The sequence below is a fragment of the Mustela lutreola genome, chromosome 7 (assembly GCF_030435805.1).
Source record: "Mustela lutreola isolate mMusLut2 chromosome 7, mMusLut2.pri, whole genome shotgun sequence".
In the NCBI taxonomy this organism is placed as follows: domain Eukaryota; kingdom Metazoa; phylum Chordata; class Mammalia; order Carnivora; family Mustelidae; genus Mustela; species Mustela lutreola.
The window spans coordinates 144,172,522-144,197,259 of NC_081296.1; the positions used below are offsets into that span (position 1 = coordinate 144,172,522).

Genomic DNA, 24,738 nt, shown 5'->3' on the forward strand with positions numbered 1-24,738 from the left:
GTGACCTGGATGGGGTCCCAACAGAAAGGAAGGAGGCCAGCTGGGAGCCTGCCACCATAATCAAGGTCAGAAGTGGTAACTACCTAGATTAACACAGTGGGAGCAAGCGGGCACAGAACAAAACACACCCAGGGGTGGAATCCAGAAGGGCTTGGGGGATTGTTTAGACGTGGAAGTGAAGGAGAAAGAAGATTGGTGGTAGAAGGATTGTAAAAATCGCTACGATCCTCCCAGTATACCTCCTCCAGCCATATCCATGCCCTTTGTGATATGGCCTTGAGTATTTCCCATCAGGAGGTGGAGACGCTTTTTCCTCCACCTGAATCTGGCTTGGCCTTGTGATTTTCCTTGTTCAACAGAATACAGGGGATGTCATGTACCAGTTCCTACTCTAGGCCTCAGAAGGGTGCCCCCACTTACCCTCTCAGGTAATGGCTCTGCTACTAGAAGCCTGGGCTGCCCACAGGAGGAGAGCCGATGCGGGGTTCGTCTCCAGCAGCCTGCCAACCCCCAGTAGAGCTGCCCAGCCGACCCATAACTGACAGCAAATCAGGGAGCCCTGCTGAGACCAGAAGCATTGCCCAGATGGCCTTAGCCTAGACTGCCAACCTTCAGAATCATGAGTTAAATGAAACGGGCTGTCTGAAGCCACAACCCGTCAGAATGGTTTGTTACACAGCAACAGCTAACTGATATCAGAGTTGAGATTAGTAGTGATATTTTCCAAGTTCCCTAGGCTGAAGGAATGAATGGTTCTTCTAGAGTTCTTCTGAAACATGTGAACCCCAAAAGTTTAAGAACTGTTACTTATACATAAGTAAAAATGGCTCACAAGCCAAGTGCGTTCTCTCTTTCTTTCTTTTTTTTTTTTTAAGACCTCCCTGGTGGCAAGCACATCCATGGGGGGAAACCCTGTAGACAGAGGGTCTTTCTGTGGGAACTAACCTGCAGCTTTGTCTCCCTGGTCCTCAGATCCTCGGCAGTGGCTGTTCTCATGGCGACGATTCTAATCAGCTTGGCATTTTCCTCCTCCAGCCACTGCTCGAAGTCCCTCTGGAGCCGGGAGAAACCTTCATGGCCGCCTTCATCCTGGAGCGGATTTGCCTGCAGAGCACACAGCACCGTCAAGGCATCAGAGGTGAAACAGCCCATCGGCCCCGAACCCTGGGGGTTTCCACTGAGGCAGAAGATGGGGATGGGGATGCACAGAAGGAAGAAGAGAGGCCTGGGCGGGAGGAGGCATGTCCCTCCATTCGATGTGGCCATGTTAGGAGTTTAATTCTGATTCAGGTCCCGGGGTCCCGCAGGGTTGGGGTGGCCCAGGGGTCTGCCTCCGCCAGTGTTCAGGGTGCCCTGGGCCCCTCAGGCCTGTGCCACGGGGTCTCGTGGATGGGTGTCTGCATGGCACGTGGGATCACGGCACTTTCGGCCCCGGGCTGCTGGAGCTATGACAGTGGGTCATCGTGGCCACCTGCTGGTGTCCTAGTGGCAGCCGCCACCATTCCTTACCAGGACGGCTGGAACAGTGGTCACCTGTGCACCACACCTGGCCCTCTCCAGGCTCTGGGGCCAGAAGGAATGTCTCAAATGCAAGGCCGTAGTCAGCGAGGCTGTGGGTGTGGCCCTTTGAGGGCCCGAGGTCCCAGTCTGCCGGGACCATTTTTCTGTGCAGACCACCTTTCCCCCACCCTAAGCCCCCCACCGGTCACAGCGACCCCCAGCAGGTCATTTGGGAAGGGACAGTACAAGAATACAGGGGAGAATGACAGCTGGCATTGGTTTCTGAAGAACCAAGAAGGAACGTCTTTCTAATGCGTTTCCTTGGCCATCAAGAGAAGAGACAGATAACGCAAGGTGGTTAGGTTAGATCTCTCCAACAAAATACAGCTTAGGGCACAAAGAGGGGCCCACCTTGCACGACTGCAGTTTGCACTCAGGGGTCAGCAGGAAGCCTTCAGCCCTGTGGGGCCGGCTGGCTATCTTGTGTCCGAGGGGTGAGGACCTGTCCCCACAAGGGACGCCTCTGACCTTCCCTGGGGCCTGGGTCTGGGGTCTCTGGGTCCCTCAGTACCGTGGCACAAGGAGCAGGGGCAGGGGCATCCAGGATGAGACCCAGCCGAGTCCTGAGCCGAGCACGTGGCTGAAGACCATCCCCCATCCCTGACACCAGCCCCGGCCACCCCCTGGGGGAGGCCCGAGAGTCAGACGCACCTGACGGCGACGCCTGGAGACAGGATCCACGGGATCGATGAGAAACCCGGCCTTTGGGATGTTGTTGGTGAAAATCATTTTCTTCCCCGAGTCCACTTCCATCCTCTGAAGCTGCCGGTTTCTGATGAGGCTGAGGAGACAAACGGGCCAGTCACCGCGGTGATGTGACGGGGACTCGCCAGGTCACAGAAGTAACAGAACCGGGGCACCGCGTGGTAGGAGCCCATCCTCTGGGTCGCCGATCCTTCGGGTTTGCCGGAACGCTCCCCTGGCACATGCATTTCCAGTTTCCTACTGGAGACCCACGTGACCTTGTCATTAAAGTGTAGGTGCCCATGGAGAAGGGGGAGGCCCCAGGCAGCGCGGGCTGGGGGCTCAGCCCCAGGCTGGGACACGGCTCTTGGGACAGACCAGAGCTGCGCCTGGCATCATGCTTGGCACCCAGTGGAACCCCAGCCTCCTGTTCTAAGGGCACCCCAGGGCTCTCCCCTGCATGGGAAGGGGGTGTTGCCTGAGACCAGGCTCCGAACCAGGGACCCTCACCTCAGCAGGCTTTCCTCCAGCCGCCTCAGGGCCTGCCACGATGCCACCAGTTCCTCCAGCTCCTCCTGGACCACGGCAGCCCCTTCCGGAGACGACTTCTTCATCACCAGCTGGCCGTGCGCTTCGACCAGGGGCAGCTGGGCCTCCTTCTCTGGGAGCTCAGCCAGCAGCCTCTACAGGACACGCGGCCCCGCACAGTGAGAGGTCGGGGCGGGGGTCTCCAGTCCCCGCATGTGGGATCTTTGGCCTCCCAAGCCTGCTTCTTGGGAGGCAAGGGAGGGAACTGGGTAAGCCGTCTTACCTCGACTTCGACCTCTCGGGACGGGGCGTCCCAGGGGCCCGTGTCCTCTCGGTGTGACCGCAGCTTCTGGGAGACTGTGGCAATCCACTGCCGCAGCTCCAACAGCTCGTGGCAGAAGGTACAGTGCTCCCGCACGCCCTGCTGGCACCTGTCCGTGAGGTCCTGCAGCACAGCCCCGGGGGGGCCCAGTGTGGTCTGAGCACCAGAGGGGGCTGGGACCCTGGGCGCCCCCATATCCTACAGGCCCCCCAGTAAGATGGCCCTTAGGGCTCCCCACCCAGGAGGAACACAAGAGGCAAGTCCTCCCTTCTGCCCAGTACAGGGAATTTGCCCTGGGCAGACCAGCTGTGGTTTAAAGTATCTTTAGTCCAGCATGACTTTTACAGACAGCACCGTGTCCGGATGAGGGTGCGGGCAATCAGGGCTCCCCCGCACCACCTGTGTGCACAACCCTCACACACCGCTTGGGAGAACCAAAGGTCAGTGTCTACTACAACTGAACACAGGCATCCCTGTGCCCCAACCATCTCACTGCAGAAGTAAATGTAGGAGACACAAGCAACTTCACCAAAAGGCACGCCCGCGTGTGGTGCTGCTTGTGAAAGCCCCGACCTGGAAGCTAGCCAGGTGCCCAGCGACAGAAGCACGGGTGCGTGTGCGGAGCTATCTTCAGACAGGGGGATATTTTAGAATGAACAGTTTAAACAAGAACCTAACGCAACACTGTGAATGAATTTATAGCCAACCTGTGGGCAGCTGGGAGCTGGACACAAAAGATAACGTTCTGTCGGATTCAATTAAAATAACATCTAAAATCGGGCAAACTCAATCCATGGTGTTCCAAGTTGAAAGTCGGGGTAACCCTCAGGTGCCAGGAGTGGTGGGCAGTGACTGTGGGGGGCAGGAGGGGCTCTGGGGGCCGGGGGAAGCCACTATTATTCTATGTCATGATCTGGGCGCTGGCACGTGCACAGTTTTTAAAAATTCATCCAACTGTACCCTTAGACATTCGCTTTTCTAGATAGGATTATATTCTGATAGTTTTTGAAAATGGTCTTGCTTTTTCTTGCCTCTCCTCTGGGTCAGCCCCTCTCAGCTCTCTGAGGCTGGGCCTCGTTCTTCTCTGTCTTCAGGAAAGGAGGGCGCCTGTCTGTCCTCCTGGTCACCCAACCTGGGCCCCTCTGAGCCCTCCCACCGGCCCACCGCAGCGCAGTCAAACCCCCAGGTCTCTCTGCGAGACCTGGCAGAGGCCACCCCCGGCCCTGCCCTCCTGCATTCCAGATGCAGATGCGGGCTGACATTCCAGATGCGGGCTGACACCACTAGACGCCAGGCCCACTAGAGCTGGGGACACACAGACGCTGCAACCCATCTTCCTGCCACAAACCAGCGACCGGAGCCCGAACAGTCACCTAAGACTCCGCTTCTCCGCAGTGTCACCACACCTGCCCTTCCCGTCTCCTGGGCACCTTCAGACCCAACGCCTTCAGTGGCCTCGGGTCGCCTACTGGGGTAGGTGCCCTCCCCCCCCCCCCCAGGAGGAGACAGGAGGGTCACTTGGGCTGTGGGGGAAGGACTTATTTGCACTTAAAGGATTTAAAAATCCCTGAGTACCCCAGTAATAAAAGGGGGGGCATGACTTCTTTGAAGAAATATGTAGACAACAAATGAAGAAGCATGAGACGATTGGAGAATCCACGTTCCCCCGCTGCTAATCAGGCTCAGCTAATGCTGCTTCTAATTATTATCACGATCAAGCAGACTCATCACATGATACAAGCATTAGTGCTCATGCTTGCTGCTTCTCTGGGTTCTGTGGGCTCCCAAGCAGCAGGGACGGTGATTCCTTTTTCTCTACGCCCCCCGCCTCCACCTTGAGACCCCTAGCTGCTAATTGATTAAGTGGAGTTAAGTCAGTCATGCAGATCAGTGGGCATCTATAGGTGGGCCCGTGTTTCCTGGAAGCTCGCAGGGTGGGGGCGGGGATTGGTTGCTGTGACAGTGATGGGGCAGGAGTGGCACCTGCAGATACAGTGAGAGCGACAGGTGTGGCCACCCTGCTGCTCCACGGCCTGCAAGGTTTCCTCGTGCCCTCCTTGAACCCGCAGTGCTGAGAAACGTGCGGATCATGACTCCGGCTTGGACACTTTCCCCAGCTGATGGACAAACACAGGTTCCTGGTCCTAATAAACAGGTTGATTTTTCCAGGAATGCCTCTACTCCGTCAACGGATGGAAGACTGTGCTTTGGTGTGATTGAAACTTCACCAAGTTTTCACATTTTCAGAGAATCTCATAAGTAGAGGCGCTGGGGGCGGTCACCCACACGGGGCGTGCCTTCCTGGGACCACCTTCCGCACTTACGTGCCAAAAGCATTTTATTCGAACTACTGCCTTTTCTCTCTCGTATCACAGGAAAGGCATTACATGCCGTTCTTACATTGCATGGATCACTTAGATTCTCTATGAATTTCGGGATGACACAGGATTTGGGGAACATTTGATATTAAAATAGGCCGGGTCCTGTAGCGAGGAAAAGTCCGCCTTAGACTGTTTTCTTGAGGGCCGGCCCCACAATCCCCTGGGCACATGTGACCAACGCCGACCTGGGCCCCTATCTGAATCAGTCACTGAAACTTGTCCTCCGGCCAGTTTTGAAGAAGCGTGCACCCCGCCCCATTCCCAGGGCTCAAGGGGCCGGTGGAAGGGTGCAGACCCGACAGAGCCCAGGGCGGCCGCTAGAGGGCGCTGCAGAGGAAGCCCCGGCAGCTGCAGCGCCACTTTCAACTTGCCCTTAACACAGCCAACGCCCACTGCACGCCCGGGGCTGCTGTGGGGATCAGAGCAGCCGGTTCTGTTCCTCGGCCTCCTGGCACATCTGGAATTATATCTGAACTTGCTATTTTGCTGACTCATGGTCCATCCACCCACGAGAATACAATCCCCCCCGGGGAACAGGGGCTTTGGCTGGCTGGCTGGTGCGGCCTTCCGCCCCAGAACGCTGCCTGGCATACAGGAGGTGCTCAATAACCATCTGCTGGGTGAATGAGGAAGAGAAGATAGGAACGGAAAAAGAAACACAGAAAGGTTGGAAGGAATAGGCAGAAAAGGCAGGAATAGAAAAGGCAGAGGAAGAACCCCAGAGTGTAGGATCCCGGGAGCCTGGTTTACCTCCAGAGATCTCTGCAGGGCCTGGTAGCTGGTGGAGAGCTGGTCCATTTTGTGCTGGTGGCTAGGGTTCCCCTGGATGAGAGGCCTCAGGGCCTCCATCTGTGCCCCTAGGTCCAACCCTTCTTCCTGAAGCCCCTGCAGGAAAAGCAGCAAGTGTGGCTGTCCTGTTTGCCTCTTGTCATGGGAGCCGATCAGGGTTGGGGGGAGAGAGTCTGAGTGGAGGAGCTTGGGAGGGTCCCGCCGTGATGGGGCTACCCACCCCTGAGGCTGCACCCTATGGCCACCTGACAGGTTCCCCTCTCAGAGCTGGTAAGATATTTAAAAGGAGACAAAAATATTCTGGGACAGGGTGCTTGGGTGGCTCAGTCTGCTAAGCATCTGCCTTCAGCTCAGTCAAGATCCCAGGGTCCTGAGATCGAGCCCCGCGTTGTGATCTCTGCTCAGCACAGAGTCTGCTGCTCCCTCTCCCTCTGCCTGCCACCCCGCCTTCTTGTGCTCTTTCTGTCAAATAAAATCTTAAAAAAAAAAAAAAAAATTCTGGGACACCAGCCTGGAAGGCTTCTCTGGGGAGCAAACTCCCATGTGAATTCTTACTTGACGACCACTTCTCCTGGAGAAGAATCACAGCCCAACCTGAGTTTCAAAGCCCCCAAATGCACCATTTTTAATGTCTTCCTAAGAACCCTCTCAACAGAAGTATGAGCTCTGCGGGAGTTTTAAAAGGATCCTTGTATCACGTGCAGTTAAAATCTTATCAGCTCCTTATCAAGCCGATAATTATTGACCCGCAGTCTGTGCGCAGCCTGCAGGTGTTTTAAAACATTTATTTTCACTTTCAAAAACCCAATTATTTAACTGAAGGCCGCTGAACTCATTAGGAACCCTTAGCAAAGCAATTTAAGGAAAACTGAATACCCACAGTAGACTTTGGAATCACAGAGTAAACACCACTTTGCTGGGCTCGGGAATCAGCAGGTACTAAAGGTCTCTTGGAGGCCGGAAGCCACCAGATAAATCAGCAGAAATTCAGAGGAAGGTCTGAGCTCAGGTGAGAGGCTCTGTGGCGGCTGGAGGGGAGCTGCTTCTGGGCTCAGCAGAGCCCCTGAGCAGGGCCACTCAGGCCCCATCAAGCCCTTACCTGCAACCTCGAGAGCTGGGCCTGTTTCCGAGGAAGGTCCTGCTGAAGCCCATTCTCGGTTTGCACCCTGTCTTGGAGGTCCGAGAGCTTCTTCTGGAGGGGCTTAAAAGCAGCCCCAAAATCTTTGTGCTGGGCCAGCAAGCTCTGCAGAGACACATAACGGGCAGCACAGAAATTAAATTTTCTCACACACACCTTGCACAACCTGCCCCTCATACCCGCATTGCTCTTTCTCCAGCCTTCTCCTGGCTGCTTCACACCCACTCAGGCATCACCCCCTCCAGGAAGGCTTCCTGGAGCCCTTGCGGAGGTTGGACGCCCTCCCTGGAATCACCGTTGGGGGGTCCTCACATGACGGCTGTTCCGCTCTCTAGCACAGAAATCTCCTTTGACACTCCTGCCCCCCCAACCCCGGGAAAGCCAGTTCTGTGTGACAGCAGTGTAGATGGGTTTGGGGGGCAGAGGAGGGAATGGCAGGTGCCCAGGACACCAGTTAGAACCAGTTAGAAGGCTCGCTCGTTCATCACATCCGGTGTACAGATGAGGAGCTGAGGCCATGGGGACGAAGGGAGAGGGCAGGCCACTGGCAGCCGGTGGTGCCGCTGAGGCAGGAAGGCAGGCCACCCCCCTCCCTCCCCAGATGGGCTGGTGCCCAGTGGGTGGCCCGGGACACCTACCTGCAGCTTGCTTTTCCTCTGCAGAAGGCTGTTGTGCAGCAGGTCCCTGTCCCGCACAGAGCTCGCCACCTGCTCCAGGAGGGCCGTGGCTCTCTCCGGGCCGAAGATGCTCTGCAGCAAGTCCTTCTTCAGCTGCAGCCCCGTCAGCTGCTCCTTCAAGCGCGAGCTCTCGGCCAGCGCCGCCTACGGCAGACGAGGCGTCCGGTAACCCCAGAGGCCGGCCAGGGCAGGTCCTCACTGGGAGGCTGTCCTGCTGCCCCCGCCCCCCCGCCCCATAGGACGTGCGCCTTTCATACCCGGAGTGGAGGGGATGTCAGAACACGTTGGGGAGGCCCTGCATTTCAGGGTCACTGCAATCCACTCTCACCCCGCCCCCCAACTTCCATCTAATCACCAAAACCTGGGCAAGAAGTCTACCTCCTCTCCAGCCATCCCCACTGCCATGGTCCAGTGATCCTTTCCTCAATGACCGCCCCCTCCAACCTCATCACTGACAGCAATGGGCCTACCCCCTGGGCGCTGTTTAGGACATTCTGAAGGTCTAGGGGCCTCGGGGAGCGTGGTCGGTTGGAATTCAGGAAGGCCCCCCGGAAGAGGTGACGACAGTGTGGAATTTCGCTGTGTGGGAGCTCGCTGGGTGAGGGAGGGCCTAAAGGAGACGCATGTGATGAGAAGCTGGCTCCCATGCAGCTGCAGCCAGACCCGGCACAGCCCGGGCCCCACCTCCTCCAGGAAGCCTGCCCTGACCACATCCCCAGCCTATGCTCCCTCCTCCTGCCCCAAAGCCCTGGGCCAAACCTCAGGTTCCTGCTGATTAATTTGCTGTTCGGGGTAAGCACCTCTTGTGGCTCTGAGGGCCCCCACAGGGGTCTTGGCGTTAGCCGGCAGAGTTTTTCCATTTTATACCTGTGACATTACTGAGATACGGAGCTAGTCAGGGAGCTGGGAAGGAAGAACAAAGATCCCCCCCGGCCAGGTAGGTAACCCTAATCCAAGGCGGAAAGTGATCACTTCCCCGAAAGTTTCTACAGAGCCATCTGGGTGTTCAAGGCAGAGCTGAACACTCCTAGTTGGGGAAATCCAAGAAGGCTCCCAGAGGAGGCAGTTTTTCCAACAGCCCTCGGAGGGCAGAGAGGGTCCCTGGAGGAAGGGCAGCACAAACATGGCCGACACAGCTGAACTGGTGTAACCTTCCCACGAGGGCCTGTGGTTGGTGATCGGTCACACAGAGGACAAGCCTCTTTAGGGAGGGGGTGACCGGCACTCCCTTTTCAGCAAACCTGGACACCATACCACAGGGGTCACAAATTCCAGCTGAGGAGTCGCCATTGTGAGTGTGAATTCTGTACTAACTGGGAGGCCTTGGGTAGCTCCGAGACTCAGTTTCCTCATCTGTAAAATAGGCGAAGTCACACCCAACTCACGGGGCTGGATGAGGCTGACATGAGGGGAGACCCAGCCAGCATTTAACACGGTGCACAGCCCACAGCGGGCACACGCTAGCACACGGCCCTTCTCAGCTGGGGTCAGTACACCAGCTCTTCCGGGATGAGCTGCATCCCCTGCCGAAAGATAGGAAGTCGTGGTAGCCACTATCCCCAACTACCTCCGAACGTTGCTTTATTTGGAGATAGGGTCTTTACTGAGGTTACCAAGTTGAAATGAGGTCATTAGGGGGACCCTCATTCAGGGTGACCTGTGCATTACTAAAAGGGGAACTCTGGACCCAGATACACATGCGCAGACAGAAGAGAAGGGGAGAAGCTTTCCATGTGACCCCAGAGGCTGAGATTGGAAGGATGGGTCTATAGTCCAGCCGACATCAACAACCGCCAGCAACCACCAGGTGCTAGAAGAAGCAGGGAAGCCTTCTCCTCTAGAGGCTTCAGAGATAGCATGACCCACTAGACAGCCTGATCATGGCCTTGCTGTCTCCAGAACCATGAGAAAATGAGGTTCTGCTGCTCTAATATACCAAGTTTGGGGACTTGTTACAATTACCCCCGAAAACAAGTATTTCAGCCACGTCCAATGTTGGGGCCTGGTGTCTCGGTTTCAGAGGAACTTTGCGGTTCCATAGGATACTCTGAGGCTCAGTGTAGGAGTTGAGTCAAGAAATATAGGGCTGGCAGCCTGTTCCTGGCCCGTGAAACCCATGCTTCCTGGGAAAGGCTGGTGAGCGTAATCCAAGACATGATCGCAGCCAGCAAACAGCATTTAAACACAGACAAACCACAGTCCTGCCCGATTTTCCAATAGACTGCTCTATGAAACTCCTGGCCTGGGGGTCCTGAGTCACATTCTAGAAAGACAGTACCTACGCCTCCACCCCCGGCCTGGCATAGGTCCTGGTTAGCTTTCTGCCCCAGGGAGATGGACAAGATGGAAACACAATTGGGATCTAGTGGGAAAAGCACCTGTTGCTGAATCAAAGCCAGCCCTGACACTGTTGCTGTGTGACCTTGAGTAAGAGCCTTCCCCTCTCTGGGACACAATTTCCTTAACAGTCAAAGGATAATGATTTAATTGTCCTGCTTGCTTCACAAATATCTTCCCAGGACCCAAGTAATGGCAGAAATAAGAACATAAGAGGCTAGAATCCACCATTCTAGTCTCAGCTCTGCCTCTCGAGTTACCTTGAAATTGAGTGCCTCTGCCTGACCTTGAACAAACACCCTAACTTCTCTCTGGCTCTGGTCCCTGAGGAGGAGGGAATGATGGAAATGGAGACCAAAATCTGTACATGGATATTCAACATATACAAATGATGACAAGGAAAACCGGAAGCAACCTAAATATTGTAAGAAAGGAAAAGCATATTATGCAGCCATTTAAAGTGATGACTTTTTGGAAACATTTTATCTTTTTTCCTTAAAATTTGTTTAGTTGAAGTATAATAGACCTATAACATATTAATTTCAGATGCACAATATAGTGATTAGGTATTTGTGTACACTGTGAAAATGATCACCACATGAAATCTAGCACCATCTGTCATCACAGAAAGTTATGATTATTTTTTCTTTATGACAATGGTTTTTTTTTTAAAGATTTTATTTACTTATTTATTTATTTGGCAGACAAGGATCACAGTAGGCAGAGAGGCAGGCAGAGAGAGGAAGAGAAGCAGGTTCCCTACTGAGCAGAGAGCCCGAAGCGGGGCTCGATCCCAGGACTCTGGAATCATGACCTGAGCAGAAGGCAGAGCCACCCAGGCACCCCGACAATGAGAGCTTTTAAGATTTACTCTTTTGGCAACTTTCACTATGCACTACGATAATGACTATAGGAACCATGCTGGACCTAACAGCCCATGACTTATTTATTCCGTAACTGCAAATCTATACCCCTTGACCCCCTTCACCCATTTTGCCTATTCCCGACACCCCACCCCATTGGCCACCACCATTCTGTTCTCTATATCTACAAGTTTGTTTTTTTTTTTTTTTTTTTTTTGAGATTCCACATAGAGATGGGATCGTGTGGTATTTGTCTCTCTTGGCTTGACTTGTTTCATTTAATGTAATGTCCCAAGATCCATCCATGTTACTTTCAGTGGCAAGATTTCATTCTTTTTTATGGCTGAGTAGCATTCCATCATGTATGCTCGGACCTATCTATCACATCTGCTTTTATCCACTCGCCCATCAGGGGACCCTTCAGTTGTTTTCAGGCCTTGGCTATTGTAAATAATGATGTCATGAACAAGGAGATGCAGATATCTTTTCAAAGTAGTATTTTTGTTTTCTTTAGATAAATACCCAGAAGTGGAATTGCTGAATCATAGGGTAGTTCTATTTTTAATTTTTTGAGGAACTTTCATACTGTTTTCCACCATGGCTGCACCAATTTATACTCCCACTGACAGTGCTCAAGGGTTCCCTTTCCTCGACATCCTCACTGATGCTTGTTATCTCTCATCATCTGACAGGTACTATCTCACTGTGGTGGTGAGATGCACTGCCCAGATGATGAGCGACGTTGAGTACCTTTTCATATGCCTGTTGGCCATCTGGTTGTTTTCTTTGGAAAAACGCCATTCAGACCCTCTGCCCAGTTTCTGATGAAAAATTTGCCAATAGTTCATGAAGTTTCCCTTATCCGTAACACATTATTTTTCTCTTGCTGCTTTTAAGATTCTTTCTTTAAAGTTTTGACATTCTGATTATCATGGGTCTCCCTGAACCATTTTAAATGATGCCAAGAGAAAGCTCAGATGGGCCAACTACAAATATCAGAATACACAACTATATAACATGATCCCAAATACACAAAAATTGTCATGTATTATTTAAGGCTTCTGTCTAATGGTGATCATACTGCATAGAAATGGCTAGATGGATTTTCAACAGATATAAAGGGTATTATTTGGGATTGTCTGACCTAAAATTGATTTTTCCAACACATGTAAGATCCTCAGGCCTCCCCCAAGTGAATTTTATGTGTGTTGAAGGGCCCCTAGAAATACCAGGTTGGATAGAAAATGTGATGTTGTGTCCCTCCACGTGTTAAGAGTGGTCCTAGGGTGCATGGGATTGTGGAAGCTTTCTGCTTCCTTCTTCACAAATCTTCACATCTCTAAGCAGACATGACTTCCATAACCAGAATGAAAATTAATATAAGGCGAGGCTTGTATCTGACATTCTTTTGCGTCTCCTCCCATTCAGTGTGTCTTAGAATCCCTGGACCTAGTATTTTATGGACTAAAATGCTTGAAAGTATTTCATGGACTTCAGAGCTCCACTGGGTACCATCAGGCAGCATTGATGGGCTAATCAGAGCTGCCATGTTGACGGGCGTTTGTGGTAAACGTTGAGGTCTGCTCACCCAACACTCATCCCTCCTTCTTGCTCACCCAACAACCAGCATTGTGTCCGGATGGCAAAGTACCCCACTAAGGGTGCTGAAATAAGTTTCTAGGATCAAGATGGGTCTACCTCCACCCTGGATGCCAAGGCAACAAAGTGAAACTTCCAGATAAGTTCTGATTCCCCATAAACGCTCAGCTTGACCATAAACACAGTGTATCTAGCCTGCGATCCCCAACGTCAAGCCAACTCTTGGCCTTCTCAACCCAAACAAGGCTGACCGTCAGCCTGTCAGAGGTTTTCTATCTGTCTTTTCCTTGTTCTTCATTCTTTATCCTATTAAACCTTCCTGCTGTCTGCCCCATTTTGCAGTTCTCCAAAAGGAGGCTGTCCGCTTCATGAAGCGTTAAACAAAGTTGGTTTGTTTCTTCTCAACTGTCTTCTTTAATCACGTTTGACACCAAACAGTCTGTTTGGTATAAACCAGTCCTGGCAAACCCATCGTTCTCAACCAGTGATGGGCCCAGGGAAAGTCATGTGATCCAGCAACTGAGCTGTAAGGAATCCCTTGGGGCTTCTGGAAGGAGGGTTTGCCTCCCTGTTCAAAATGGTGAACAGAGAAAGCCTTTTTGCCCCCATGCTGTTCCTTCCTGAACAAGATGTTGTTCATGGGAAGATGCAAGCTTGCTGTGGTGGCAGCCATCTTGGGGCCATGAGCGAAGATGCGGCTTTGAGCTAGAAAGAGCCTGGGTCCCAGAAGATACTGTTGATCTGTCAAGCCAGTCCTGAACCACCTGAAAGTGTCTGGGTTTTAAGCTACCGTTGGTCAGAATTTCTGTCACTTGTCACATGCCTCCTAACTGATGCCCACGCAGTAAAGGTAATGGCCTCACATGCCCTCCCTCAAAATTGCTCATGCTTCCCCCAGAGGACTGTCTGCAGGAGGATCCAGGACGGAAGGGGTGTGGGAGGGTCGGTACAAAGTCCTGTGGTCACACCAGCTACCAGACTTTGCCTTCTACCCAAGAATTGAGGATGACCTTGGTCGCTGATGACATTTCCTGTGTCTACTTAGAACTTGCCAGGCAGGGGTACGATGAACTTTGCCCAGATTCCTGGAGCACCCAGGAACACGCCTTTCACTGGAAGTAGGGCTGTGGTGTCATGCCTAGTGGGTGTGGCCTCCCTCCTCCCCCCTGCACTGGTCAGCCGTCCTGGCAGGACCTGCTTACCTCGATCTGGGGCAGGAAGGTGTGAATGGCAGGCAGGTCTGGCAGGCTGGCGGTGATGTCCAGGAGCCTCTGCGCCAGGGCCCTCCACAGCTGCAGATCCTGTAGGGGCCGCTGGAAACGCTGCCACAGCTCCAGCCCCGTGGCATTGTGAAGTTTGGCGCTCTGCCCCTTCAGGCTGTGAGGGCCACAGAGGAGAGACACGGAAAGAGGAGAGAGTGGGGTCAGTTCAGAACTGAGGCGACTCCCGGGGAGCCCAGCGCACGCGCTCCCGTAGCCTGCTGGGGGTGGCTATGGGGCCTTTGGCTGGATTAATGTGCGCTGGAAGGAAGCCAGTTCTCAGACAGACCTGCAGCCCAGCCTCACGACCCAAGAACCTCAAGCCTTGAAGAGGAATCATGAAGCCCCTGGCCTGGTCCAGCTCACCCCCAGGCACCTTGTGGAAGCTAAAGCAAAATCCCTTCCTGAGTGAGAGACCATCATCCTGGTCCCTAATAATTTCTAGAAATAATCTCTCAACTACGACATCCAATGACAGAGAGCTAGCATGTAAAACCTCAGCAGGAGAAGCTGGAGGGGAGTCCCTCGGCTAGCGGTGCAGAAGAAGTCCACGGTCCTGCCACGGCCTTAGCTTCCCGCAGGGGATCCCAGGCCCCTGCTCCGAGGTATAGATGTACAGCAAGTGGGGAGCCCCTGAGTTCATTCAGAAGGAGCCTGTGTGCCAGGTGGAGGGAAGAGAGGTTCTGTGGATACGTGGACAGTGTGCTATGTTCACAACCCCTTGGAGGCTTGTGGAGCAAAAAGAGCTACAGGCTGCAAACTGGCACTGTGCTCGGCTCCAGAGTGGGGCGCGCTCTGATCTGCTGGTCTTGGCTGAGCCAGGACACTGGAGCCCCAGCTCTGCCTGAGCCCATGGGCCAAGGGCGAGGTAGAGGCTGGTCTGAAGACAGGCTCAGATGCCGAGTCAGCACCATCTGCAGGCAGGGGGATGGTGTTTGTCTACCCAAAAGCCCTCCCTTTGGGCCATGACTTGGGGGACGCCTCCCTAGGGCAAAGCTACATGGAAACCGATGGAACTCGGTGAATGAGCCACGCCTCCTGGAACAAAGCCAAGTCCAGTCCTTCTGGGAGCAAAGTCCCAGGGATTGAGGGGCACCAGAATTATGTTAGAGTTCCCAGATTGTAAGAGAAAGCAAGCACGTTTCCCGGCGATGGCCTTCGATGCAGTCAGAAGCCCCCCTTGCGCCTGGGGTTCAAGGCACTCCCTGAGCCCCGCCTCCCTCGGTGCGGATACCTCTGGAACTCCTGGAGGGCAGCGACCACGCTGTCGGAGAGCGGCTGTGGCTCACAGGAAAGGGCGATGAGCTCCTTCAGCTGGGCCTGCAGCCGGGCCACCCGGGGCTCTTCGGCCTCGAGGGCCATCCGTGTCGCCTGCACACACAGACCAAACCAGAGGGACGCGGGAGAGTCAGCGATGGAGGAAGAGTGCGGCCGGCGGGAGAAGCCCGTCACCCGGGGCAGGGACTGGGGTCTCCAGAAGCTCAGCCTTTGCTCTCCTGCTCTGGGCCCTGACTTTGGCATTTGCTCTCACCATCCTGGTTTTTGTTTCTATCATCACTGACCTCAGTGTTGTCGTGAGGACCCACACCTAATAACACCAATAACGAATACCTTGGGAACGCAGCACCCGCCGAGTGTTCTGGGTGTCCCATTCACTGAAGCTGGGCAAAGGCCCTGGGAAGTAATTATCTGGGTCCCCACGGAACAGCCAAGGGAAGCTCTGGCTAAGAGTTTTCTGCTGGTCGTGGGGCCAGTAAGCCGTGGACCTGACGTGGGAGCCGGGCCCCTCCAGCTCTGAGACTCTGCAGCATTAGAGGAAAACAACAGTCTGAGGTGCTTTGTGGATCTGGTTCGTTATTGGTAGACTGACCTTGACCTTGATGCTTGCTGGGCCCATGCTCAGTAGGAGGAGAGATGGGGTAGTGGAAAGTGCTGGGCTTTGGCATGGCACAGGCTGTCTGGGAAACCCCCTCGGCCCCTTCCTAGCTGGGCAACCTCGGGCTGTTCCCTCACTGCTAAAATGGGGACACCCCCTGGACCAGGCACTGGGTACAGATCAGGAGTCTAGCCGTGCCGCTCCCCAGCTGCCCCACACGCAAGCCTGAGCCTTGGTCCAGATCATTCACTCACAGGGACCAGCAGCAGCTCCAGGCAGCCTCAGTCTTGGGTGAACCACAAGTGACCTGGGACCCGCGGGGAGCTCAAGGGAGCAAGGTCAGCTGGAGGGATGGGAGGCAGCAGCCAGGGGTGGGAGGGAAGGCTGTGCAGGCAGCGGGCTCGGAATCTGCCTGGGCAGCCTGACTCAGGCTCCAAATTATTCTTGTCTGTATTTAGTTATGAAGCAAATGTAACGAAATCTGTGCATGTTTTCATAGAAGAGGAAGATACAACTGGTGTGTGTGTGAACTCGCAGTTTCCGAGCCAGTCACGAGGAAGCCCCGCACATCAGCTCCCTGGAAGGCTGGCCGGCCTGCGGACAAGAGAGCCTTGACCGATGCCGGGCAGGGGTCTGCAGTGAGGAGCAGAACCGTGGGCTGCTTCGAGAGAAAGGCCCGTCCAGACCCCACAACAGTCAAGAGTCAATGTGGGGCCCAGCAGGTCACAGAAACGTCAAGTGACCAGGGACGGACCAGCAGGGACCCAGGGTGGAGGCTGCCGCCCACACGCTGGTCGGGCTCAGCCATGCTCCTCGTTAGACAGAGCTGCCCTCCTTGTGAAATAAGGGGGCGGGGCTCTTCCAGCCCTGCCGTGCCCTTTCTGCGCCCATGAGGTGGGCATCTTTAGTGGCTGGATTTTTGGGATGCCCACGAGGGGGGCCGTGTGAAGCAGCTGTGGTCAAAGCTGGGTTAGACACGAAACTGCTCTGACTTCAACCTCAGCTGCTAAAAGTCTCCCTGAAGGGGATGAATGGTCCCGCCCGGTCCTCCTGGGGATGCGGCAGACCACTCCCGGCCCCTGTTCTCCGTGGGGACGGGTCTTGGGACTGCCCGCAGAGTGGCCAGGAGGTCCCAGCCCATCTGAGCTCCAGTGTCCTTGTTCCTGGTCCTTGTCTCTCACTGTGCTAATTTCCTAAATCTGGGAGTTGAGGGCTAGAAGCGTGTGCTCTGGAGTCCGACTGTCTAGGTTCAAGTTCAAATCCCTGGCCTCCACCTGTGGAGTGCACAACCACAGGCTAGTCTTCAACTCCTGAATAGCCTCGGTTTCCCCACCTATAAAAGCAGATCAAGCTCTCAGCATGCCAGGTAAGCAATGACTACCTCGCATCGGTTTGAAGATGAGCACGTCACCCTTTCACCTGGGGCCTGACACCCTGTGCCTCTCTGAAGTTTGCCTGTTTCTCGGGAGAGGGAACAGTCCACATTTCCTTCTTGGTGCAAGGTGCGGCAAGTGTCCTCTATCTTTCACGTGCTCTGCCAGGCCATGGTGGCTCCCGGCCAAACCTGGTGGGTTCCATGGGCCTCGTGGCAGAGTCCCCCTCTGCGCCCCCAACTCCGATGGTTGGCGTGGAGCAGGTCAGGTGTGTGTGCCTACTCCTTCCTACAGAATACAGATAAGTGCAAACAGCAGCTGTGTGAGTGTTCACTCAAGAACAGACGTCTTGAGTCATAAACTCCAAACTTCCGTTTTTCATTGATTTCGGTGAGTCATGACTTGATTGTAATTGAGAAAACATTGGAACCAGGTGGGGCAGAGAGTTCACAGGGAGGTGGTCAGGCTCCTGCCTCGGGACAGGCTTCCTGACACACAGCCGGGCCCAGGCAAGAAGCTGTCATGATAGGACAGTGGCAGGGCTTTCTAGGCCTTTCTTCCCGAACTGGTCCTCCTTGAGCACCGGCTTTGGCAGGTGAATGCTAAGCACATTTTAAGTTTTCACCTGGTCATTTCTGTTCTGCATACAACGGAGGGTTAAAGCACTTCTCTTAAGACCACGCAAGTAGAGAAGGCAGGATCTGTGCCCCAGCAGTCTGACCCGAAAGCCCACGCCCTTGACCCCTGCACTCGCCACCTCCACCTGTGCCAGGCAAATGGTCCTAAAGAGGAAGCCATTCCCTCTGGACAGAGCTGGTCGCCGCAGTGGAAGCTGGTCTGCTACGAGGCTCGGCGAGCCCTACGGCCTATGTGCCTTGTTTCTCCCCACACAAAAACGTGTCCGAATATGGGCAAGAGAAAGAGAAAGAAACCGAGCGACAATGCAGACTGGAGGTGGGATGTGGGCAGCTTTTCTGTTAGACGTTTCCCGCCACGGCACTAGCGCGGCGCGGACCCGGTGAGTGAGTGAGTGAAGACAGGAGTCGGGGACATGGGAATCCTCTAAAAGTCTCTCTGGGCGGAAGTCAGACCCGCTGAGTGTGCACACGGGCAGGAGGAAGGCGGATGCACTTCGACTGCACACTCTTGTCTGGGTGGGAAGCCAGCCCACCCTCCCAGGATAGGCACTGTCTGCGAGGTCTCCCCAGGACCCCAGCATCTCTACACTGAAGCACGTGCCCTCTGACCTAACTCTCCCTGCTCCGGGCTCAGGAAGCCCATGCTACATCCCACCACTGGGCAGCGGAGCGGCAAACTCAAAGCCAGTCCGCCTCTGGGTCATCGTGTGATCCTGGGGAGGTCGGGGCTGGAGAGGTAAAATCTCTCTGGGCCACAGTTTCCTCATCTGGAAAATGGGTACGAACACCCAACTTGTGTATTAACACCCAGGGAATCCAGGTTCCCAAAGATCCAGGGAAATCAGAGTGAGTGTGCTTAAGGCTTAGCTTGATTCTCCCCCCAGGCAAGGGAGCTCCACATGGTGAGGCCCCGAGGTGAGGCCCCGAGGCACACACAGCCCCCGGATGGTCCATATCTTCGCCAAATTCTGCTTACTGAGTAGCGTCTCCAGCGGGCCACCAGGTCGTCCTCGGTTCCCGCCTTCATGGGGGGCTCCAGGCCCTCCTCGGCCAGCCTCTGGAGGTCCTTCTGGAACTCTCCCAGCTCGGCCTCCAGCTGCCGCCGCTGCTGCTCGCAGGCTCCCATGGACCTGAGCAGGCCCTGCAGCCGGCCCTCCTCCTCCCCACAGAGGACGCGCAGCTTCTCCAGAACCCTGCGCATGTCCTCCAGCTCCCCGGCGATCCTGTCTGCACCCAGAGGGGACGTGTTCTGGATGACGCCCACAGCCTGCTCCTCCAGCCGCCTCAAGGATGTCTCAGCCCTCGGAAACTCATCAGCGATGTCCTACGGGGAGGGGGGAGCAGGGAGCGGGCAGAGAAACACATGAGCAGGGAGAGAGAGGATCTGCCACATTTCCCAGAGCCCCTGGGAATGTCACGTTAAACGCCCATCCCTAGACTCCCAGGTTAGGGTCCAGAACGCCTTTCCAAGGAGTGCGCTGTCTGCCTTAAATGGGGTTGACTCGCAATGCCACGATAGGGTTCCCTTCCCTTGCCTTTTATACCCATTTGATTAAGTCCAGGAGAAAATCTGTTGGGTGTTTCTGTCTTTAACCCTCTCTGCTGTTTGTTGATCTTCGATTTTAACGAGGACAAAGGCAGCCTCAGAAGTAGGAGGGCAAACAGAGCCTAGTGACCTGTTTGGTTTCATTATATTCATTTGCATGGTCATCTACTAATTATGAGCGAGCGCTGGCCTTCCATTCATGACAATGAGCTCCATTTTCCTTTCAAATACAATGTTCATTCACTTTTCATGAAAAACAAATTTATAGAAACACCTTTCAATCTCTTTTGTTTGAAAGTGCCTTCCAAATATGTTACTTTTTTATCGAAGTGTCGTTGCATGGGGTCAAGTATACAGATCGTAAGCATGAATGTTCTGAGGATTTTGAGAAACACTCATGCCCGTGTAGTCCACACTGTTCCCACAATTTCTAATATCCCCAGAGCTTCTAGAACGTCACATATTTGAAGTCACAGACTATATCAGCTTTGGAAACTGGCTTCTTTCAGTAAAATACCCTCTAGAGTCTTCCATGTTGTATATAGGAGTATATAGGAGTACCTCATTTTTTTAAATTGGGATATATATATATATATATATATATATATATATATATATATATATATATATATCTCCTGTTCCACAACATCTAATACTCCCCTGACTAAAATCTGAGTTGCTTTCAGTTTGGGACTATTACAAATAAGGTCTGGCAAATATTCTCATACTAGTCCTGTAACATTTTTTTAGAGTCATTGTTCATTGTGTGTGTGTGTGTGTTTGTTTTTTTTTTTAAAGAGTCACCTTAAGTACAAATATGAAATAAATGGTACAGGTGCTGGATATCTGTGGCAGAACTTATAATGCGATTCTGGAATTTCTGACGGTGATCCAACACTCCATTTACAGAGGACATCAGAAGCTCATTCGAGGTCATGGCCATTCAGGAAGGCCAGAACAGACCACATCTCTCACCACCACAGGCCTGATGCCTATGCCAGGATTCCTTACCATGGCATTCTGACACCTATGGGGGGGGGGGAGGTCACTCCCTTGTGGGGGCTGCAATGTGTAATACAAGATGTATCACAACATCTCTGGCCTCCACCCTCCAGACCAATAGCATCTCTACCCCCAGCCCTAAGCACCATCTCCAGACATCGCTGGAATGTCCCCTATTTGAGACCCACTGGTCCAGAGACCACGCTGCCCTGGCCTCGGGTTTCCAAATGCCCTGCTGGCTCAGAGATCTCCAGAAAGCAGCTCCTTCATCCATGTGGGGGTCTGCATACCCTGGGTTTTGTATCTCCTGTGGCCCCTAGGGCATCCTATTAAAGACATGACAACCCAGACAGAACCCCCGTCCTGGAGCATTTCCTCCGTGGCCCCTCCGATGGAGACACAGCCCAGTTTACCTGCAGCATGGAGAGCCGGTGCTGGGTGGACAGTTTGCAGCTGCGTCCCACACAGCTGCTCACCTTATCCATCACCGCCTTCAGCCACAGCTGGAACTCGTCCACATCTGCCTGGAAACGCTCATGCTCCTGGGTCATCTGCTCCAGCAGATTCACTCTGTCCTGCGGGAGGGGAGGAGAGTCACCCCCTACGAAGGTCCCCTGGGCAGGCTACCTGTGGCCTTCAAGGCCTGCCTGCCTGCTTCTGTGTATGTGTGTGTGTGTGTGTGTGTTTAGGGGGTGCGAGATGCAGCCAACCTTCTGTCCTGCTGAAGGCAAAGAGGTCCCAGATGCTCTCCTCTACCTTATTAGCAACCAAGAGACTCTTGGTCAAAGCACGTCCTCACTGGGCCTGTCAACTCTACAGAATTTTTTGTCTTGCCATGTCCTGGGGGTGGCCCTCAAGACAGGCATGCTGTAACAACAACTCTTACTACACAGAACCATCACGGGAGCACTCACTGAGGTGCGGGGACTGCTCGAGGAACTTTCACAGGCATTATCATCTCCTTGAGCTCTCCTGATCACCCCATCAGCTGACATTATTATTATTATTATTATCTTGGCTAGACAGATGGGGAAACTGAGGCACAGAGGGGCGCCTCAGAAAGCACATGCCCAAGGTCACCTGGGTAGGAAAGCGTCAAGGTTCAAACCCAGAAGGCAAGAAGGGGCCAGCAGGGTCTGCAGGCATGCTAATAAACAGAGGCTCCCCCCAGTTCCTTCTGGGTACGGTGATGTTGCCGGCATGGGCTGCGGTTACCTCACTTTGCAGACAATCCCACTCTTGTTCTAACCACACGGGGACAAGACGGTGTCCTGAAGGCGGCTGTCATCAGGGAAATAGCAGTGTCCCTGCTGTAAGACCTGTGTGCCCAGGGATGCTCTTTCTCAAACACACCCCTGATCACAGCTCCATTTCTCTAAAGCCCTCCATGGCTCCCCATTGCCCATAGGCCCAGATTTCATGGCCATAGCCTACGGGTCAAGGGCAGAACCCCAAGATGTGGCTGTAGCCCTGAGGTCAACGCCCTGTGCTCAGGAGCCCCCTGCCCATGACCTAAACCCTGGCTTGCCTCCTGCCTCAGTCTCCCTATCTATACATGTGGTGAGTAACTGTCCCTGCCTCGCTGCGGTGCAGTGGGATTAAATGGGTCAGAGCTCACAGAACCCCAGAACCACACTGGGAGGCTAGTCAGCCCCTAATGCCCGTGAGCCTTTGACGCCTGTCACTTGCTGTCCCCTGTGTTCTTGTCACACCCAGCGGAGCAGGAGTGGGCAAGAGAGCAGCTCCGTCTGGATACACCGACCTCCAGGCCCTACCTCCTCTCTGCCGTGGCCGGCCGCCCTCAGGCTGAACGAGCGGCCTTCCCTCTGTCCTGTGCTTTCCCCCTGGCCTTGTCCACCCTTGTCACCTTCTCGGCGAGCCAAGGGCTCCCTACACACCAGGCTGCCCCGGGCTGACTTCCTCTCCAGGCCCCGCGCAGTGTAGCTCTGAGAATGAATACATAGATAGAGTATGGCCAGCAGAGGGATGTTTTCAAGGAGAGCCAAGAAGAGCGAAAGAGGGACTTCCTTCTCCTGAGCACCCGCTAAGTCCCAACGGAGCCCAGCCCGCCCATTCTGCAGACGTCCAGGCTGATGCTGGGAGGTCAGTCACGTAACTCTAGAAGGGCCTTCTAGACAAGATTTAAACGGCCAGTGCCTGACTCCAACATCCTGGCTCCAATCCGGAGGTGGGCAGACTAGATGCTGGATGTCTTCTGGCTTGTCCGCGCCATGGCATCTGGTAGGGCAGTTATGTAAGCGCTAGGCTGCGGCTCACCAGCCGCCAGAGACACACCCGTCGAGCAAGCTTGTATTTCAAGAAAACTCAAATGTGGACGCTGGGATATGAATTTTGTAACATTTCACATGTCCTGAAAGATTCTGTTTTTTGTCTTCCTCCCTTGAAGCGGGTAAAAGCCATTTTCAACTCGCAGGCCGTACAAACTCAGGAGATGGGTCGGACTGGGCCCACAGGCCCTCATTGTCTGGCCTCAGCTCCTCCTCGGCCAGGGAGCAGGCAGTGTCCAGGAGGGCACTGACCCTGTCCGAAACGAAGTCAGAAGTTCCCAAATGGCCAGTGTGGACAGACCCGTGGATTCAGAAAACTTCCCCGCCCTTTGAGAAAGTCCTCACCAAACCTGGGAATGCGAATAGTAATTCATTTAGACCTTTGCAACAACCAGGGCAGGGAGGAAGAGCTATCCCCATTTTGGAGATGGGGAAACTAAGGCACGGGGCCAAGGCCCTCAGTGAAGAGCCGGGAGCCTCCCAGTAACGGACCGAGGCTCGGTGCATCACCAGCAGCGCCCAATGGGCGCCCAAATTCCAAAGGTGGACCAAGAGACCGTGACCCGCTCCACACCTCCCCTGCTGGCTCTTCCTTCCCGCGGGATCGTGTGCCTCCCTCAAAACCCTCCAAGAGCTACCCCATCCGCAGGAAAGCCTCATTTCTGAAACTGGGTCAGGAATAACAAACAGAGAATAAATGTGGGTTGATGCTGATGGTGACAAGTGTCCCCCCCCCTTCCCCGAACGTGCTGGCCGGCGGCCCTGCCAGTGAGCAATGAGGTGCCGGCCAACGCTCGCGGAAGGCAGAGGCAATAAAAGTCTTCGTGATACTGAGCAGGCGCCCAGAGCCCAGCGCGGCCGAGAAGGGCAGGCGTCCAGACTTGCTCTGTGCCAGGCAGACGGTCACAGAGCACCATCCAGCCACGGCCGGGCAGGCACCGTTGCTGGACGACAGGGTGACAAATGCGGGCCTGCCTAGCCTTCCCGCATCAGACCAAACAATTAAACCATCTGTGGCGGGCGGGGCTGTCAGGAATGTCAAAACCCAACCAATTAACAAGGGCAGCGTGGACTGATGTCTGTAGGTCTGTGCCAACAGCTCTGATTCATGGCCAGATGCCAGACGGACACGCCCCCTTCGAGAGCCGCCTGGGGAAGCCGGGGGAGGAGGTCGCCGCTGGGTGCCTGGCCCTTTCACAAAACATAAAGGGTGGTTAAAAAAAACACCTCGTAGTAAACTAGCAGGACCCCGCTGGCAACCAGCCTGCTCTCTTCTTGACTCCCCAGGGCTGGGGTTGGCCGTGCGCCCCACGGCTCACCTCAGGGCTTGGCCAGTGACTCAAGTCCGGGGTCTCCCTCCAGGGGTGGTCGCAAAGGCCACAGCCCGGAGTGGCCCCCACAGTGCCTCTGTCGTCCTGTCCTCTTCAACACCGGCGGCTTTGCTAATGAACGCGTCGGAAGTCAAACACGGATTTTCAGAGGGTGAAAGCAACGGGCGGCTGACTAGCTTGAGAGAAGTTGAAATGGACCCTTCACTGGGGAAAGGCAGGTGTTAACGCGAGAAGGTCTGCTACAGCTGGAGCTGTGCCCCCCGATTCACAGGTTGCAGCTGAATCCCTGAACATGTTGGTATTTGGAGGCGGGGCCGTTGAGATCAGGGTCACTTGAGGCCATGAGGATGGGGCCTCCAGGATGGGATTGGTGCCCTTAGAAGAAGGGACAGCAGAGAGCTTACTGTCCCCCTCTCTGCCATGAGAGCGAGAAGGCAGCCATCTGCAGGCCAAGGAAAGGCCCCTCACCAGGAGCCAAACCTGCCAGAGCCTTGATCCTGGACTTCACAGCCTACAAAACTGTGAGAAATACATCTGTGCCGTGGTG

At 54.4% G+C, this 24,738-nt stretch overlaps 1 protein-coding gene across 3 annotated transcripts in view; it reads right to left on the reverse strand.

Annotated features, from left to right (window-relative positions):
• Positions 1-24,738, reverse strand: part of SYNE3 (spectrin repeat containing nuclear envelope family member 3) — an 86,625-nt gene that overhangs the window by 15,387 nt on the left and 46,500 nt on the right. For all 3 annotated transcript variants that reach the window (XM_059183031.1, XM_059183032.1, XM_059183030.1), the window contains 11 exons: positions 20,986-21,147; positions 19,001-19,348; positions 15,372-15,508; positions 14,081-14,255; positions 8,041-8,223; positions 7,364-7,507; positions 6,226-6,360; positions 3,056-3,217; positions 2,755-2,927; positions 2,212-2,341; positions 946-1,104 (listed from right to left, as the gene is read on the reverse strand). In XM_059183031.1, coding sequence (XP_059039014.1) covers positions 946-1,104; positions 2,212-2,341; positions 2,755-2,927; positions 3,056-3,217; positions 6,226-6,360; positions 7,364-7,507; positions 8,041-8,223; positions 14,081-14,255; positions 15,372-15,508; positions 19,001-19,348; positions 20,986-21,147 — 1,908 coding nt within the window. The remainder of the gene's footprint in view (positions 1-945; positions 1,105-2,211; positions 2,342-2,754; positions 2,928-3,055; positions 3,218-6,225; positions 6,361-7,363; positions 7,508-8,040; positions 8,224-14,080; positions 14,256-15,371; positions 15,509-19,000; positions 19,349-20,985; positions 21,148-24,738) is intronic.